The following is a 16756-nucleotide window of genomic DNA, read 5'->3' on the forward strand; positions in this document are numbered from 1 at the left end:
TCACGACCATACAAAGCAGCCTGGAGTTTATAAATACCCTAATTGGTTACAGTGCTAGACTATACAAAGAGGAGCTGGGATTAAGGAAAGGAGAAACAAGAAATGTGCTACCAATAAATCCACCATACTGTAAATACATTACGTGCTGCCTGCTGTAGTTGACTGAGGAATTTAGGCTGGGCTAATGTGGATTCCTGCTGCTGCAATTGGCACTTTTTAACCATGAAGTGATGAGTTAATAAACTGCTGTGGCAGACTTTCTAAAGCAGCTAAAGTCAGGGGAGAGGAAAGAAATAGAAATATTCACAGGAAAGGGTTATGAATCATTCTCTTACTTGGTCGACTGCAGCTCCAAGAAATGCCAAGTTGTTTTTTTTCTTTTTCCCCATGTGGCATGCCTCCGTGTATTAAATTAAATAAGAGCATGATTCCTAAAACCTAAATCTTCCATGCTGGGGGAAACTTAATATAAATAATGACAATTTTTTGAGAAGGCAGTTTTGATTTCCTTATAAGAATATTTACCATTATTATATTTTAGATTCAATCATATTAACCAACTTACCACTTATATTACCCAGCCCATCAAATTATCTTTTTAAATACAGGGAAACATTCCAAAGACAAATTCAACTAAAATAAGAAAATTATGTGTGGAATTTTCTAATATGGACAAATGTAAATGAATGGGCTCATGCATGTTCATGTTTTTCCAAAGTAGAGGAGAGAATCAATGTATTATTCTCTGATAAAGATGGTGAAATATGAAGTCTGCAACCCCGGCAATAGGCTACAAAGAGACAGATCCTCTTAGCAAAGTGATGCATGTAGAGTTACACACCATTTTCACCTGCGGATACTTTCTTCCTTTATTCTAACCTTGTACCTTTAGGCCCAGTCTGAGAGGAAGCAGGTCTCCTGCCCTTTTGGAGGCCACTTTCTGAGTCTCATCTGTGCTCTTGGGCTACGCTCCCTCTCATCTCCTCTAAGACCTTCTATTTTTCATTATTTCTATTTTCTTATATTTGTATCCACTATTTCCATTTATCCATAAGTTCCTGTCTCTCTCTATAAAACAGCTCAAATACTCTAATATCCTAAAAATAATAACTATTTCCTTGATATGGCTTCCCCTTCAAACCATCCCTTCTCTTGCTCCCATTCCTTTAATCAAAAAACTATGTTGCCTCTGCTTCTTGGTTTCCCAATTGTATCTTCTTCATTCTCTGTGGTTCATCTTTCACTTCACTAATCTCCTGCACATATGGGTCCACAGTGCCATATCTGTAGCTCTGAAGTCCAAAATGCTCTAAAACTGAAAGTTTTTCTTTTAAGTTTATTTGACAGCAAAAGTTGGCTAGCAATGACCTAAGGCTATTGACAGCTTTTATGGATCCTGTGTAGTACAACTATTTAGACTTCTCACTGCAGACATACTAATATGCTTGCATCAATGGTATAGGTGCTGTTTTACCTTCCTAAAATCTGAAAATTGCTGACTTCTGAAGCATCAGCACACGGGTTTTCAGATACTGGCACGTGTACCTACAGTGTCAAGTCCAGGAGCTCTTCTGACCCCTCTGCACCTCACTGCCACTGCTGACCTCCCTTTCCTGTGTTGCTTCCTAATACCCTCCATCCTCGTACTCTCTGGTCTTTTTCTGAACAGCAAATTGTGCTAGCTCCTCTTCCTCTATCCACTCCTTAAATATAACTGTGTCCCCCGGAGCTTTGATCTCTGGCTTCTTATTTTCTCAGTCTATACTTTTTCCTGGATGATGTCTTTCACTCACAAGATTTAAGACCCTTCTATATGTAGACAGGTGACTCCTAAATCTACATCTCAAATTGTGACTTCTGTTTAGAAATGCAGAAACACATTTCAGTCACCAGCTAGATATTCCCAGTTAAACGTCCACCTGGCCCTGTAAACCCAGCATGTACAAACACAGCCTTTATTCCTCCCTGCGCTGCCTGGCTTACTGGCGTTATCATCTATCCCAAGTTAGAAACGGCAGTGTCATCCTTCTCTCCAGAAAACCATTCAGTCATTGTCTGGGTCCTAACGACTCTATCTCCACAGGCACATCAGCATTATTCCCTTATTTCTTAACTGCAAAAATGCTGCCGTGGGACTGCAAATTTGAATTTACCAAAGAGAAGCGTTACACAGAACATTTGCGAGGACTGGATAGTTGCAGAAATCTAGATTTTCTTCCTGGTTTATTCACAGCGACTAAAATCTACCCTAATATCTGCAGGCCAGAAGAGTTGCCACAAAGCCAGGACAGCTCTTGGTGTCGAAACAAATCTGCAAAGAAGGCATCGTTCCATTGAGCCAGGCATCAGGGTGGGTTCTTGGCTCTGAATTCAGTACCATTTCTTCAAGGCAGATATGAGGAAAAGCCAGCTCTGTTTTGGTTTTCGACATGGTGTGTGAACTCAGTTTGCCTAGATTCCTCATTAAGTGTTGCAGATAAATCAACCAAATGGTTGGAAGATAGATTCTAAAGGCCGAAATGGATGAAACTTGTGTTATGCATAGGAATCGATAGAATGGAAGAGCTACACAGCAAATCCTAGACTGACTTGTTTGATACAGGTTTGAAAATTCAAGTTTGCTACTTCTCACATATCTCAGAATAAATTTTCAGTAAACATCGTTATAAAACCTGACTCTGTCCTGATGACAGCACTACGTTTTACATTTTTAGACTTTACAGAGCACCTGTTTCTCTAGGATACTAGTATGGTATGTATTAAATATACATGTAAATTTACCCTCTGTTTTTTGGGGGGGTAAAATCTAAAGGAGCCAGTAAACAAGGTCTTGGGTTCATTAGGATGCAAACCCGAGCCTAGGCACAAACCAGAAACTGATCACAACGGAATCCAGTCTATTTGAACACTTGTGAGAAAACTGAAACTTAATAATAGTTTCCTTATGATAATTCCTGGAGGCATCACACCCCTGGAGCAATGGGAAATCTCTAATGAAGACATGGTGGTGGACCAGCACCAGATTTAGAGACAGAATTCTAACACAACATCTGGAACTAAAGAGTCAGTTAGATTTCACTGGCAGGTGGGATATAAAACTGAAAACAACAAAAGAACAAGACAAATAAAGAAACAAAAAACTCACAGACACAGGCAACAGTTTAGGGGTTACCAGAGGGTAAGGAGGGAGAGGGGTGGGTGATGAGGGTAAAGGGGATCAAATATATGGTGATGGAAGGAGAACTGACTCTGGGTGGTGAACACACAATGTGATATATAGATGATGTAATACAGAATTGTATATCTGAAATCTATGTAACTTTACTAATAATTGTCACCCCAATAAATTTTAATGAAATAAAGAAAAAAAGAGTCAATATAATAAATCCAACGGAGGCTCCAGGGGGAGTGTTTGTGCAATTGCTCCACTGCTCAAATTTACAGGTTAAAATTTCTGTGAAAAATAAGGTGATGGAATTAAGACAAATACTACCCATTAAAAAAGAAAAAAAAAGTTTAACTATCAGATATATTGGTTTAATGAGAGTAAGTCACATCAGGACCAACAGTATTCCTTTCTCTCATGAAAAGGAAAAGTGAATAAAATCACTCAAATCTGCTGTTAACTGTAATGACTCATTTTCTGTTACTTTTTTTCTGCAATTGAAAAATACAAAGTCGATCTTTTTCAAGTGGGGAAGATTAGCTTCTTTTCTCACTCGCATTGATAACCTTGGCTTTTGGTTTAGTGATACAAATTTAAATTCTAGACTTCAGAGCAAAGAAGCCTCCCTAGCTTACCACCACCAGCAACAACCCAATGAGCCCCTAGCCCCAATAACACCCTCCCCTTCACAATCTGGAAAATACTACGAGCATAGCAAGTAAATTCAGACTTGCTTCCAAAATGCCGTCATTTCAAGCTACAGATTAGAAACACTTTTGGTTCTGGGAATGTTCTATAGGCTTCTAGGAGCACTAGGAATTTATAATAATTGGACTTTTAAAAAGAAACATTCTATCCTTGGCATAAGCCTTTTGAGTCTATCAACAGCTTACTATATGAGCAATTAGATAACTCTTATGAAACCTTTGAAATGATCATATATCTGACAGAACATGGGATGTGCCTGTAAGTGGAACAGTGACCTCACATCCACAGCTCTCATGTTTCATTGAAGCAGAGTGTGACAGTAGAAGGTGTTTGGCTCAAATATGAAATAAAGCATTTACCAGGTGGAGTATGTGACACTTCTGGCCTTGGTGACATTTTTGGCTTTGAAGTAACATACTGGAACCCCTTAGGAGCTGCAAGAGAGAACTCAGATCATGAGTCATTTGGTTTCAGCATCTCCCAGCCATGCTTAATACATAAGATATGACAAGCTGTAGGCCTGACTACTACTACTAAAAAAAAAAAAGGTATTGAAATGGGAGTTAGGCAGAAAAATATACCTTAAGCTCTAAAAATAGATCGGTTAAAATTCCAGTACTTTTAGAAAAATGAAATATGAGAAAACACAAAGTTTGACCAAGCCAAAATATAGGATGGAGAACTATTTGGAATCTTCATTTCAGAAGATTAGCAATTAAATTAATTCAAAAATGCTCTTCTTTTCTGGATGTTTGCCTGACTTCTCCTTAACCCCCTCTTCCTAAACACACACACCAGATCTTTCTTTGAAAAGATGAGTTCAGTGATGTCAGAATAGAAGCCCATGAATCATGGACAAGAGAAACTTAAAATCAGATCAGGCAACAGCAAAAAGGGAAGCGAGTGTGGAATGGAATGGAGTGGGTGGGTTCGCATTCTACATCCCTGCAATTCTTAGGCCCCAAATAAGCCTTTAATAGAACATGTTCACAAACTAAAATTGTCTTTCCTCAACTGTTCTTTTAGAGTATCACGTGCTAATGTAATAGATACCAGGAAAAAAAATTCTAATTTATTTATAGCTCATTTTACAATTTCAAAAATGTTTTTCTAAGGATTATGCCCTTTGATTCTCACCATAATGTTGGGAGGAAGGAATTCAGCTTCACTTGAAAGGCTTGGTTTGGTGACTATCTGCTTGAGGTTACATGCTTACTAAGTGCCAGAGACAAGAATTGGACTGAATGCCCACGTCCAGACATTGTCACTTGGTCCAAACACCTGGGCTCTCTATATCCCAGTTCTGCAGGTCACATTGTAAATGTGTCTCATTTTTCAGGATTGAAATAATAAACCTATCCTAACTCAAATGGTGATTGTGAGAATTAAATGTGAAATGTCAAAATGATGTGAAAACTATACTATACATTTTTTTTCTACTTCTAGAACATCATTGCAAAATCGACATTCAAGGATCTGAGTATGTTCTAATTTTCACATTGTTTGCACCTACAAAAACCAGGAGCACAAGATTTCTAGGTATAAAATTTATAACGGCATTTGTTAAATATTACCTATGAACACAGAAATTTAAAAATCAAAACTTTATTTAATGACAAAATATTCTCAATGATTTGTTCCAAATTTTTATCTCACTTTGCCCTCAAATGCCAAATACACATTTAAATTTTGCCACCAATTTATAAACATAGTTTAAGTATAAATAAGAAAGGTGGCATGCCCAAATATAGAATTTCATTTTGAAGAAAGTGGTGGATGAACATACTGTGTGGCACTTTAAGTTGTACACACTATTGTCAGATGACACTCTTGTAGTCCAACAACAATAATTTGCATTTGGTATTGTATACAGGAACAGAACATTCTCCCACCTGAATAGCATTTTGAAGTTCATCAGAGCTAGCTGTGGGTTAGGGAGGAAGTACTAGGATTTGAATGTCTGTGACACGTAAGTATACACACACAAGCATTCTCGAAATACCATGAGAACCTAGGATATTGCTGGGATCTATTAGGTAAGATCATACTCTCTTGGGTAAGAGAGATCCTAATTTCACCCACTTTCAGAAGTGTTTGTGTGTGTGTGTGTGTGTGTGTTTTAAGGAGGGTGAAGCTCACAGTGGCCCATATGGGGATTTAACAGGCAACCTTGGTGTTATTTGCACCATGCTCTAACCAACTGAGCTACCCTTCACCCACTTTTAACAGGAATGATTAGAATGCATTTTGTTTTCCATAATCAATTTTCCAAATCATTCCCTTGCATTAAGTAGCACCAATAAAACCAGAAATATTTGGGTTGCAACAACTTTCCATGGGAAATGCTGATGGGCTGGGAGTTGCTCAATTTGAGACAGAATCAGGATGCTTTCTTATTAGTTTGGCAGCCAATCCAAGGTTTCAGAGTCAGAATGGAATGCATTGAGCACATGAATTTATTCATTCTGAAGCTGAATATCTTGCAAAGGAAGATTGGCCAAAGGTTTAAATCAAAATTAAATAAATTAGAAACTTTGCATATGGTATTAGGTTGGTGCAAAAGTAATGACAGTTTTTGCATTTATTTTCAACCTTTTAAACCACAATTACCTTTGCACCAACCTAATAATGGGAATTTAGATTAAGCCCCTGAATTACTATTCTGTATTTTTGTAAGTACAGAGTACAGCTCAAAAAGAATATTGTGACTGTCTTCATATATCCCTTAATTTGTAAAATTTCACTAACCAGGTAACTATATCCTCAGCGTCTTAACTCCCAGCACTACTTATTTTTCATCTTTTCTCTTATGTTCCAAAATTCAGCAAGCTTTTGTGCTTTCTTATTGATTTCCATTTCTCTACTCTCTGCTACTGTTGTTCTATGTTTTATTAAGAAAAAAGTTTAGAGCGTCCTCACCTGATTTTATTTATTTTTTTAAAGTTAGATTTTTATTTTCCTATCCACAAATTTAGTCTACTTGCTTTGGTTTTTTTAATTCCTATTTCTATTCATTATCATTACTTATTCACTAATCAATAATTATTTTCCCAGTGTTACTTGTATGTTGTTTCACATATGTTTAAATTTCTCATCATAACAAGGGATTGTTGCTTTGGTACCTTCATATATTCATGTATCACACCCATATTATTCTCATAGCAAATTTAGCAATTTATAAAACTACATAGTAATTAAATAAAACACACTTGAAAATACATTAAAGCAGATTTGAAATCATTAACTAGATGTGGAATATAGAACTATCTTTTACAGAATTTTCCTTTGAAGAAAAAAATAATAGATGAAATATCTCTCAGAATCAGATGAAATTTCTCTCAGAATCAGATATTAAGGACCATGCCCAAATCTATAGTGCTTCCTTTAGGTAGGGATACTAAGATATGATTAAAGGATTTGTGGTGGAAATGCAGAGCTACTACCTGGATCAAGCAAAATTTTGATGCTGCTAACATTTTCATTTCCCCAGACCTTTAGTGATAGTGAAGGTTTCTTTTCTAATAAATTGGTAGGTGCACCTATTATACTTTTTGGATGTCAGCCACGTATAAATTATAAATTTAAATTTAGGTGATTGGCCTAGACCAGGGGTATCCAAACTTTTTTCAACGTTTTTCACCAAGGGCCATATGCGGTAAAATACACAAATAGCCGGGCCACTCACTCGAGGTGAAGTATGTATTGCCTCACCTGGTTTATTTAAGTAAACTAAATATATTTTTGGAATTTGCTGCGGACCAATTAACAATGGATCATGGGCCGCAGTTGGCCTGCGGGCCACAGTTTGGACACCCCTGGCCTAGACTGTAATTCCTGGACCACAGAAGGATTCATTTTGTTTCATATCCCTAGTGTCTAGTACATTGCTTGGCACATGGTCAGCACCCAATAAATATATGTTGGGTGACTAACTGATGAACTGAATTAGTTAAGCAATCACTTAAGCATTAAGGGGTGATCTAATTTGAAATTAGGAGAGAAGAGAGAGAGGAGATCAGTTGATTAATAACAATAGACTAAGCATGACTAGGTAGATTCTTGGAGGAGGCACCTATGTTAGCATGTAACATACTTATTAACAGATGGACTGCAGAGGCTGGATGAGGAAGCAAAGTGAAAATCAGATGTAAAATGCTGAGAACCGGCCATAAATGTAAATGAGAAATTGAAAGGAGGAAAGACAATAAGCTTTCTTTCAGGCATGTCAAGTTTATGGTAGTTTAAAATGAAGAGCTGCTCAGGCAGTTGGATGAATTAGAACTTGGTTAAGAAGTTAGAATTAGAATTAATCATTCAAATATGAGTTTGTTCGACAGAATAAAAATAATTTTTAAGGTCTCTTGTTTGGATTCCTATCAAAATTTTGCAGCAAAACAACAAAGCGATATTATGTAATCATTTTGTTATAAGAGAGTATATATATACATATACACACACACATATATATATATATACATATACATAAAATCTTCATGACATTAATGTTAAATAAAATCTACTGAAAGTTTAAAAAAAAAAGGTGACTGGTAAGAGGGGGCACACTCAAGGACCGTAGAAGGGCTAGGGTTTCTCAAGTTGGGAGAGGGAAAGAAAGTAGGCAGGATACTCTTTTAAGAAATTCTATTCTTTTCCATCCCCTTTTCAAAATAATGTAACAATAGCAAAGCTTTCTGGAATAGGCTATTCCAATAAAACACTTTTTGATAAAGTCTAAAGTAAATGTAAATATCATGTTTCAAAGAAAGATTTGTTTTACAAGGGTTAAAAATTGAACTTGCTATATAATACAACAGAATAATTCCACTAACATCAAACGCCTCAAAGCAGAATATAAAATATGTTTTTACCTGGCTGTGTCTGTGGGACTCTTGGACGTGGAGATGTTTTTGGTTTGGGCGGAGTGCGTGCTGTCTGCTTGGGAGCTAAAAGAAAGGATATAAGGTTTGGAGCCCTTGAGCTCTTCCAGAATCACAGTACGTAAGCCTCTAGTCTTTCAAAGGTGATTGTTGAGTGACTGAAGACCGAAATACACAGCAATTAATACAAGTACAGTTCCCAACAAGCTACAAAATATAGGAAGATAATTTTCATATCTTCTTACAACAGAAAACAAAACAAAACAAGAAGGCATCATTAAATGATATCCAAGATATTCAGCTGGCAAATTAAACTTGGAATTCCCAAAATATCTACTTCAAATACCTTTTATTTATTTATTTTTTTTTTATTTTTTTATTTTTTTTATTTTTTTTTTTTTGAAATCCAACAATTTTATTTTAATGAGCTGTAGTTTCTAAATTTTTGTTTTATTTTTTTCCTGTTTTCATACAGTATTGAAAACAAAACGCGGCACATTCACATTTTCCCGAGGAACTGTAAAGATGATCTCTACAGGGATAAATGTTGTAAAGCCTGAAGCTCAATCAATTGATGTTGAAAACTCTCAAAGGGAGTAAAGGCTTGATCTGAATGGTCTAGAACATGTACTGTAATTTAATAGAAGAGATGGTCGTCTTAGTATCAAATACCTTTTAAATAGGTTCAAAATAAATTTCATAATAACAAGAATTCATCTTTATTACAAATTCACACCATTTTATCAAATTATCCCAGTATATTTTTAAGTGTAAATAGGCACAATTTTCCTCAAAAAAGTTAGCATGTTACATTCCAAATACACCTAGAGAATGAAAGCATTTTAACAGCAAGTACTGATGGAAAAAAAACTAATCTTATTAAATAAAATGTGATTTTTATTGCCCAGATTAAAGGAAAAAAAATTGAGCAGAAACTGAAAGCATAGATAACTGAAGAAACTTATCCTTTTGCTGGGAAATTCCCCCCAAAACCAATTGTTTCTTCATCAAGAAAATTAAACGTACATCCTGCTGGAGAAAAGGAATTACGAAATGCAAGGTTGTAGCTTGTGGAAACACCTCATTTGGCTGGACTAGTGTTTGTGATAAGAGAGATAGTAAGAAACGAAATGTTTTTCAAGGTCACCGAGTTTCAGGTACCTTAAGGAAAAATTTCTGAAAATAAGAGTTATTAGATATTAGAAGTTTCTAAAGAGTCTGCAGAGACTTCCTCCTGATACTAAGTGAAAATATGTGAAGCATGCAATGGTTTCAGTTGAATCTTCTCACCTGTAGAGAGATGAACACCCAGATATGCTGGCAGTTACCCTGGTTTAGGAGCCTGGGACCTGGAGATTTGGAACTCCCTTTGCCAATCACAGGGTCCACAGTCTCAGGTTCTCCATCAAAAGTTACAGGGTTTTTAAGAGCCCTTCCAATCCTAAAATTCTCTGATTCTAGAGTTTCTTTCAGTCTAACGATTTGGTGATTCTCAACTTCCTTGCTCACTGAGGTTCCTGCTGATAGGCTACTTGTTTCCCTGGGAACAGGAAAGACTGTCTGCAGATAAAGGCATGTCAGGAGGCAACTCCATCAAAATGATTCAGAGACAGGAATCACTAAGAGTGTTCACAAAGAAACATTTCCATAACATTAATTATTATAGCTATTAAAAAAGAATAAACTGGGAACGTTAGAGATAACTAACACAGATTTAGTTAATTCAGTTAATTTTGGAATTTTGGTAAAAATTCAACTGCAGTGTTTAATAGGCCATATTTAGCAAGCTACTTCAGAGGTAAATGAGTACACTTAATATTCATATTTCCCTTGGAAGTAGAGCCATATAAAAGAAGCTCAATGGCACTCAAAACACAAGTTTGGGCTTCTTTACGATGAGCTCCTATTCCAAGAGAGCCTACAGATGTAGAGAAGATTTTTCCTTACAAGAAGAAGCACATTTAGTTATCCATGTTGATGCTTTGTTTTCCTTCATTTCAAATGCCACCATCATGACTTGCCAAAGTAACTGGTTTGATTTCAGTTTCTCTTTGTATGCAGTGAAATGGACAAATCACTGTAGAAGGAATGAAAAGGCATAAAGGACCTGAATAATGACAAGGTGACTGGCCAGTTATACCTTTTCATGTGGATTGCACAGTGAAGCCTGTTTCTGTTAATTTCAAACATAAATTAGATATCTTAAAATGCTTTTTACATGACCACAGAACTTATAAAACTAGTTGAGATGAAAAAGTGCTTAAAATTAGAATATATACTTATATTTTAAATGGGATATACATGTTTGTCCCTAGAAACATTACTATTTCCTATGTTAAACAGTTGCACAGCAGCTGAGAGGTGTTTTCCAGCCATATCCTAAAGAATATTCACAGCAATGCCACATGACTGGCTACAGATGATGGATAGAAGGAGAAATGGGGTGTCAAAGACTGAGCAGAGTGATTAAGTTGGGGCTTCTGAGGTCAAATATTGCCCATATTGTCTTTCCATTGCTTATATTTTGCAAACACTCACCTGATACATGAAATACAAAATAATGTGTACACCCTGTTTGGTCTGAGGCTCATCTGGGCTGGGTAGGATTATAGTTTGGGAAGACAAAAGTGATGCTTCTAAGGTAATTGAAGGAGAATACCCAGGGTTACCACAGTGCTTCACACACCTTCAGTACAGATGGCAGAAATGATGGTAACAAGCAGATCTTTAAAACAATAAAGAAAATTGCAAGTCCGCAGCAAAATAGCATGCCTCCTTCTTCATGATGCATTCAGTTTAAAAAATGCTTAGAGATGCCAGGTCACAAAATACTTTCAAAGTAAGCAATACCCTTACTTTTTAAATCCTCACTCCACATTAGTACCTCCCCAACAATGCCAGAAAGATATATTCAATAGTAACCATAAAGGAAAAAACAAAGTAATAAAAAAATGTTAAAGCATAAGCCATTCAAGAAACATTGAATTTCACTTAAATAATGGAGAAAAAAATCAAACATGTAAGTGAATGTGATGCAATGAATGTTAATGGAAAGTATGATGCTAGGGCGGAAAGTATGAATGGATCATTACACAAAAAATGTTATCTGAAATATTCAACACAACATCAAGCTGGCAGAATATAGGTCATGAAAAGATGCTTTAGATTCGACAGTTTTGCTGACTTAAGTAGAGAAAGAGACCAGGTCTAGATATAAAACTGAATGGGAGAAGTGACTTCTTGGACAATGGTTATGAATAGAAACACCTAGAAAGAAAATTAACTGCCGTGACGAAGAATGACGTTGCAACATGAAATCACAATGGAAGAGAACCTGAGGTTCTCAGATGCTGATGACAATGAGGACGAAAGCTGCTGAGGTGTGTCATTACCTAGAGTGGCCTCAGGTGCTTCAGACACATTGGTAATAGATTCCATAACTGTATCAAAACAAAGGAGAACAATTTAAAAAATTGTAAGATGTTAAGCTACAGCCAAGTGTTTCTTTAACACCAACACACTTCATTCTCTTAAGAATTTGAAAACTGAAATTATTTCTGTATTCAGAGAGTCAATTATCATTTTAAGAATCCAAGAATTTTGGAAGCTATAGCTCTTCCAATCTATTCAATTGTAGAACAAGCACCGGAGCTTGAATTGTCATGTTCCATGGACATAATACGCATGAATTAAAAATTCGTTTAATAAATGAATCAAAGCATGAAAACCTTTACCACCTTCCGTCTTTGGCTCCTCTGGCCTGAGGGGTGCTTTGGCAGTGGGATATACATAATCTGTTTCAGTTGATGCTAGGGAGGAAACAGGGCATGTCTGGTTAGTGGTGGGCAGCCCATAGCACTCTGCAATGGAACACTGTTTAATGTGAAAACAAAGATTAATTATTTGAAGTAGATACATTTGTGAGAATAAGTAACATTTAGAAGGATTTTGAAGATGATGGCAGAAATGAAGGCAGGACGTAAAGGCAGTGTGTTGTGTAGAAACACACACACACACACACACACACACACACTCTGTCTCTCTCTCTGTCTCTGTCTCTGTCTCTGTCTCTCTCTCTCTCTCTCTCTCTCTCTCTCTCTCTCTCTTTCTCTCTCTCTCTCTAACTGGTAAGGTCTACAGTAATTTCTCTCTGGACCAAAGCAGATCATTTCACTTCCTTACATTTTTAAAGGATTCTAGTGAGAAAAAGACATGGAGCGAGTCCTTGGAAAGCATGGGAATGAATACTAAAAATGAAAACTAGGATGTACGTATTCATATTGCAAGAGTGATCAGAATGTTAAAATACTAAAATTTGCATCCAGAGTGAGAGAAAACTAAATAAGAAAATTGCGAAACTTGCATAGCAATACAGCAGACACCAGCACAGTGTTCTGTGTATAATATTTGACTCTCAAGATGCACTGGATGAGCACAGACAAGACGTGAGGAGCTATGAAATGTCACGAAGCATGAGGACATTCAAAGATGACTTCTGCAATAAGATGGAAAAGCGTATATACTTGACTTCCCATTAGGAAACATTTTTACCTATAGCTTCTTTGGATGACTCAGTGCTAAATGTAACAGATTCCAGGATTTCAGAAACTAGCAAAAAAACAAAATGATATAATTGATCAAGGATGGGTTGTTGTGAGCACGGAATGAATGAATACAAACTAAGTATTTAGAAAAGTGCCTTGTAACCAATATAATATTATCATCAGCACTAAGAGAAGTTCTAATAACTGAATTTGAACTCACAGTTTTATAAGTGTGGTACGTTACCAATAACAATCATACCTTGTACTGTCAACATAAGCACCACGATACATTTAGCTAATTAAAAGATACACAAAGGAGATAAAAAGAAATTATAACCCTATGCTAGAAAAAAACAAGATCCAATGTTTCAAAATAAATGTCAGGGTGTAGCAACAGTATTGTAAAAATGATTTAAAATTTTTGTTTAGGGAATGTAGTCAATATAATATTGTAACAGCTATACTCGTATATGATGTCAGAGGGGTAGTAGACTTGGAGGGGTTATCACTTTGTGAGGGATATAAATGTTCTAATCATTATGTTGTCTTGTACTCCTGAAACTAATATAAAAAATCAAATTAAATTAAAAAAAATTTGTTTTCAGTTTTCAAGGGCAATATGTTCAGGTTCACATTGTGTAAGGTGAAGCTTTGCTATCTTTACTGAAACAAGAACTTTCTGCTTCATTGATGGTCACAATTGAACTAGCATTTTTTTCACATGGCAAAGCACAACCCAAACTTACTTACTAAAGAGTACCACAAGTTTGTAACTGTTAGTAAAAAATAAGGATAAAAAATAAAACCAGTTCTCGGTAGTTTTGTTGACTTATCAGATACATGATTATTACCTAAAATGATAAAGCATAAACACAGTGAAATGAAGATAATATTTTCTATACTGTTGAGTAATACAATATAAATATAACATATAGCTAATGTAACACACTTCTGAAATCATGGAAAGAGCATTGTACTATATGTTATGAAATGTGTATCCTTTTGCATGTTTTATATTTGAAAACACAACACTTGGAGTTTGTCATCTAAAGCTCACCATGTACCCAGATAGATAAAACGATCTATTTACCAGGTTGACTTTGCATCATTTCTAGGCTTGGTGATGTCACTGGTCTCAAAATAAGAGTTTGCAATTCAGTGGGAGCTGAAAGAAGAGGGTCTAAATTGTCAATCATGTATCATTTATTTCATAGGTTTTCGACAAAGGTAGCAATGATTTGAAATACACAGACCCTCAAACTCGCAAGATGATGGAGAGCCATGCAGAGTATGCATTATTTAAAGCAGCAACTGACAAGACTATGGCCCTCCCAAACGCAGCCCTCTGCCTGGTCTGTGAGCTAAGAATGGTTTTTACATTTTTAAATGATAGGCAAAAAACTTAAAAGAAGAGTAATATTTCATGACGTAAAAATGGTATGAAAGTCAAATAAAGTTTTATTGGAACACAACACCACCCTCAAACTAAGGTGATTGAAAGCATATTACATATCATTTACATATTGGCTTGGTTGACTTCAGGCTACAATTGCAGAATTGAGTAGTTGTGACAGAATAGCCTGCAATGTCTAAAATATTCACTATCTAACTCTTCACATAAAACAATTTTGCTGACCCCCTGATCTTAAGCATCCTTCTAGAAAAAGCAAAAGCCTACTTGAGAAAAGGTTCTCTTTGATTGTTTCTGAACCTGAATTCTCACAAGGGCTGTTAAGAGCTTCCTACAATTGATTTCATAACAGTGTCTTAACAAAATGCTCGGTATCATCTAGGAATGTTTGGTTCTATATTCTAGTTCGACTACTCTCTCAGGTACCCTTAGTAGAAGTCGAGTCTTTTTCTTTTATTTTTGCTGTTCCTTCCATCTACTAATTCATATCCTAAACTTATTTCAAAGCCCAACTATTTCCTAACAGCCCACATAGACCCTTCTCTCCTTTAAATATTTTTCTTTCTGTTCAAACAAGTTGCTTTTGCATAAGCAAATTATCTTATATCGAAGAAAAACTTGAGAACAGATTCCCCCCCCCCCCACACACACAATTATATTGTCATCTGTCCAAAAGGTAAAACATGCCCTCACTTTTGATGTCCACCTGTACTCAGCACTCCACCCAATCCCACTCAACTGCTAATATGGTGCTGGGAATACAGAAGGCAAGGAAATGTTTATTTACATAAACCAAAGAAATAGCACTTTTAAAAAAGAGATGAATGAAATGGAGTGATAAGAGAATTGAATATGATACATACAAGATACATACAAGAGAGAATCTTTACGCAGGGCGCATGATGAATTTGTCTACTACATAGATCTCCCCAAACCATGAGACTTCTGGTCAACCCTGCAGTTGAAAACATGCTAACCACTATTTGTGTCTTTCTCTTAGAGGGCATAGAGGTGAGAGGTGCACATTAACAAGCCCCATCTTTGTCACTCCTGGAGTCCAACTGTAATGGGCTGGAAGAATTCTTTAAACCAGAAACCATAGATTTTCTTGGTTTCAACAGAGAAGTTTCAGGAAGGTTCAAGTTTGGGAGGAAAGTGGGTTTTTGTTCTCCATAGTTTTGAAACTAAAGAAAGAAAATCTTGGGTTGCTATGGTCTAGAAACTATCAATAGCGTTGTACGTGAACCTGTTTTCTAAAACTTATTAGATTTTTTTTATTTTATTTCCAAAGTTTGAAAAATTGTACTATACTAACATAATTTATCCCTTATCATCACTGAGGGTCGTTTAGAGGCCAAAATAATATACAAAATGTATGTATTAATTAAAGAAGTAAATATTAATATACATAATTAGATACTCAAAGAGATTCTTACTTATATAAAGATTAAGAACCATTGCTAAACTGTGGTGGAGAATAAAGTATAGTCAAGTTTATTAGTGGTTGGGGAGCCTATAACTTATATTCACTAGTATTGGAATTTTCAGGAAGCAACTTTCTTTTCATAAATTAATATAACATGGAATCTACATTCTTTACAACAGGAGGAGAGTACTGAGAATATCACACAGATCTTATAAAGAGTAAAGTTGCTCAGAGAAAGTTCATGGTACTTAATTGTCATTGTTTTATAGATCTAAATACCAAATAGAAGGGAAGCAATTTGGACTTCAGAATCTTCAATGAATCACATAATGAAATTTTAAAAGGGGTTTCATGCCACATAGATTTTCTCAACTGGATCTAGGGACATCTATTGAAAACAATAGGTAAAATGAATGGATCTTGAGATTATCATGCGAAGTGAAATAAGTCAGACAGAAAAAAAATCAAGAACCATATGACTTCACTCATATGTGGGATATAAAACTGAAAGCAGCAAACAAAGAAACAAAACCCATAGACACAGAAAACAGTGGCTACCAGAGGGTAATGGGGGAGGTGGGGTGGTAGGAGAAGTTTCCCTCTTCAAAATAGTGGGTCAAATAT

At 35.9% G+C, this 16756-nt stretch overlaps 1 protein-coding gene across 1 annotated transcript in view; it reads right to left on the reverse strand.

Moving 5' to 3' along the window:
- Positions 1-16756, reverse strand: part of ABI3BP (ABI family member 3 binding protein) — a 244157-nt gene that overhangs the window by 58343 nt on the left and 169058 nt on the right. The window contains exons 42-47 of the mRNA XM_081073688.1: positions 14386-14460; positions 13303-13359; positions 12486-12560; positions 12144-12191; positions 8743-8817; positions 4234-4308 (exon numbers count right to left, since the gene is read on the reverse strand). Coding sequence (XP_080929814.1) covers positions 4234-4308; positions 8743-8817; positions 12144-12191; positions 12486-12560; positions 13303-13359; positions 14386-14460 — 405 coding nt within the window. The remainder of the gene's footprint in view (positions 1-4233; positions 4309-8742; positions 8818-12143; positions 12192-12485; positions 12561-13302; positions 13360-14385; positions 14461-16756) is intronic.

The sequence above is a fragment of the Rhinolophus hipposideros genome (assembly GCF_964194185.1).
Source record: "Rhinolophus hipposideros genome assembly, chromosome: 2".
NCBI classification, from domain to species: domain Eukaryota; kingdom Metazoa; phylum Chordata; class Mammalia; order Chiroptera; family Rhinolophidae; genus Rhinolophus; species Rhinolophus hipposideros.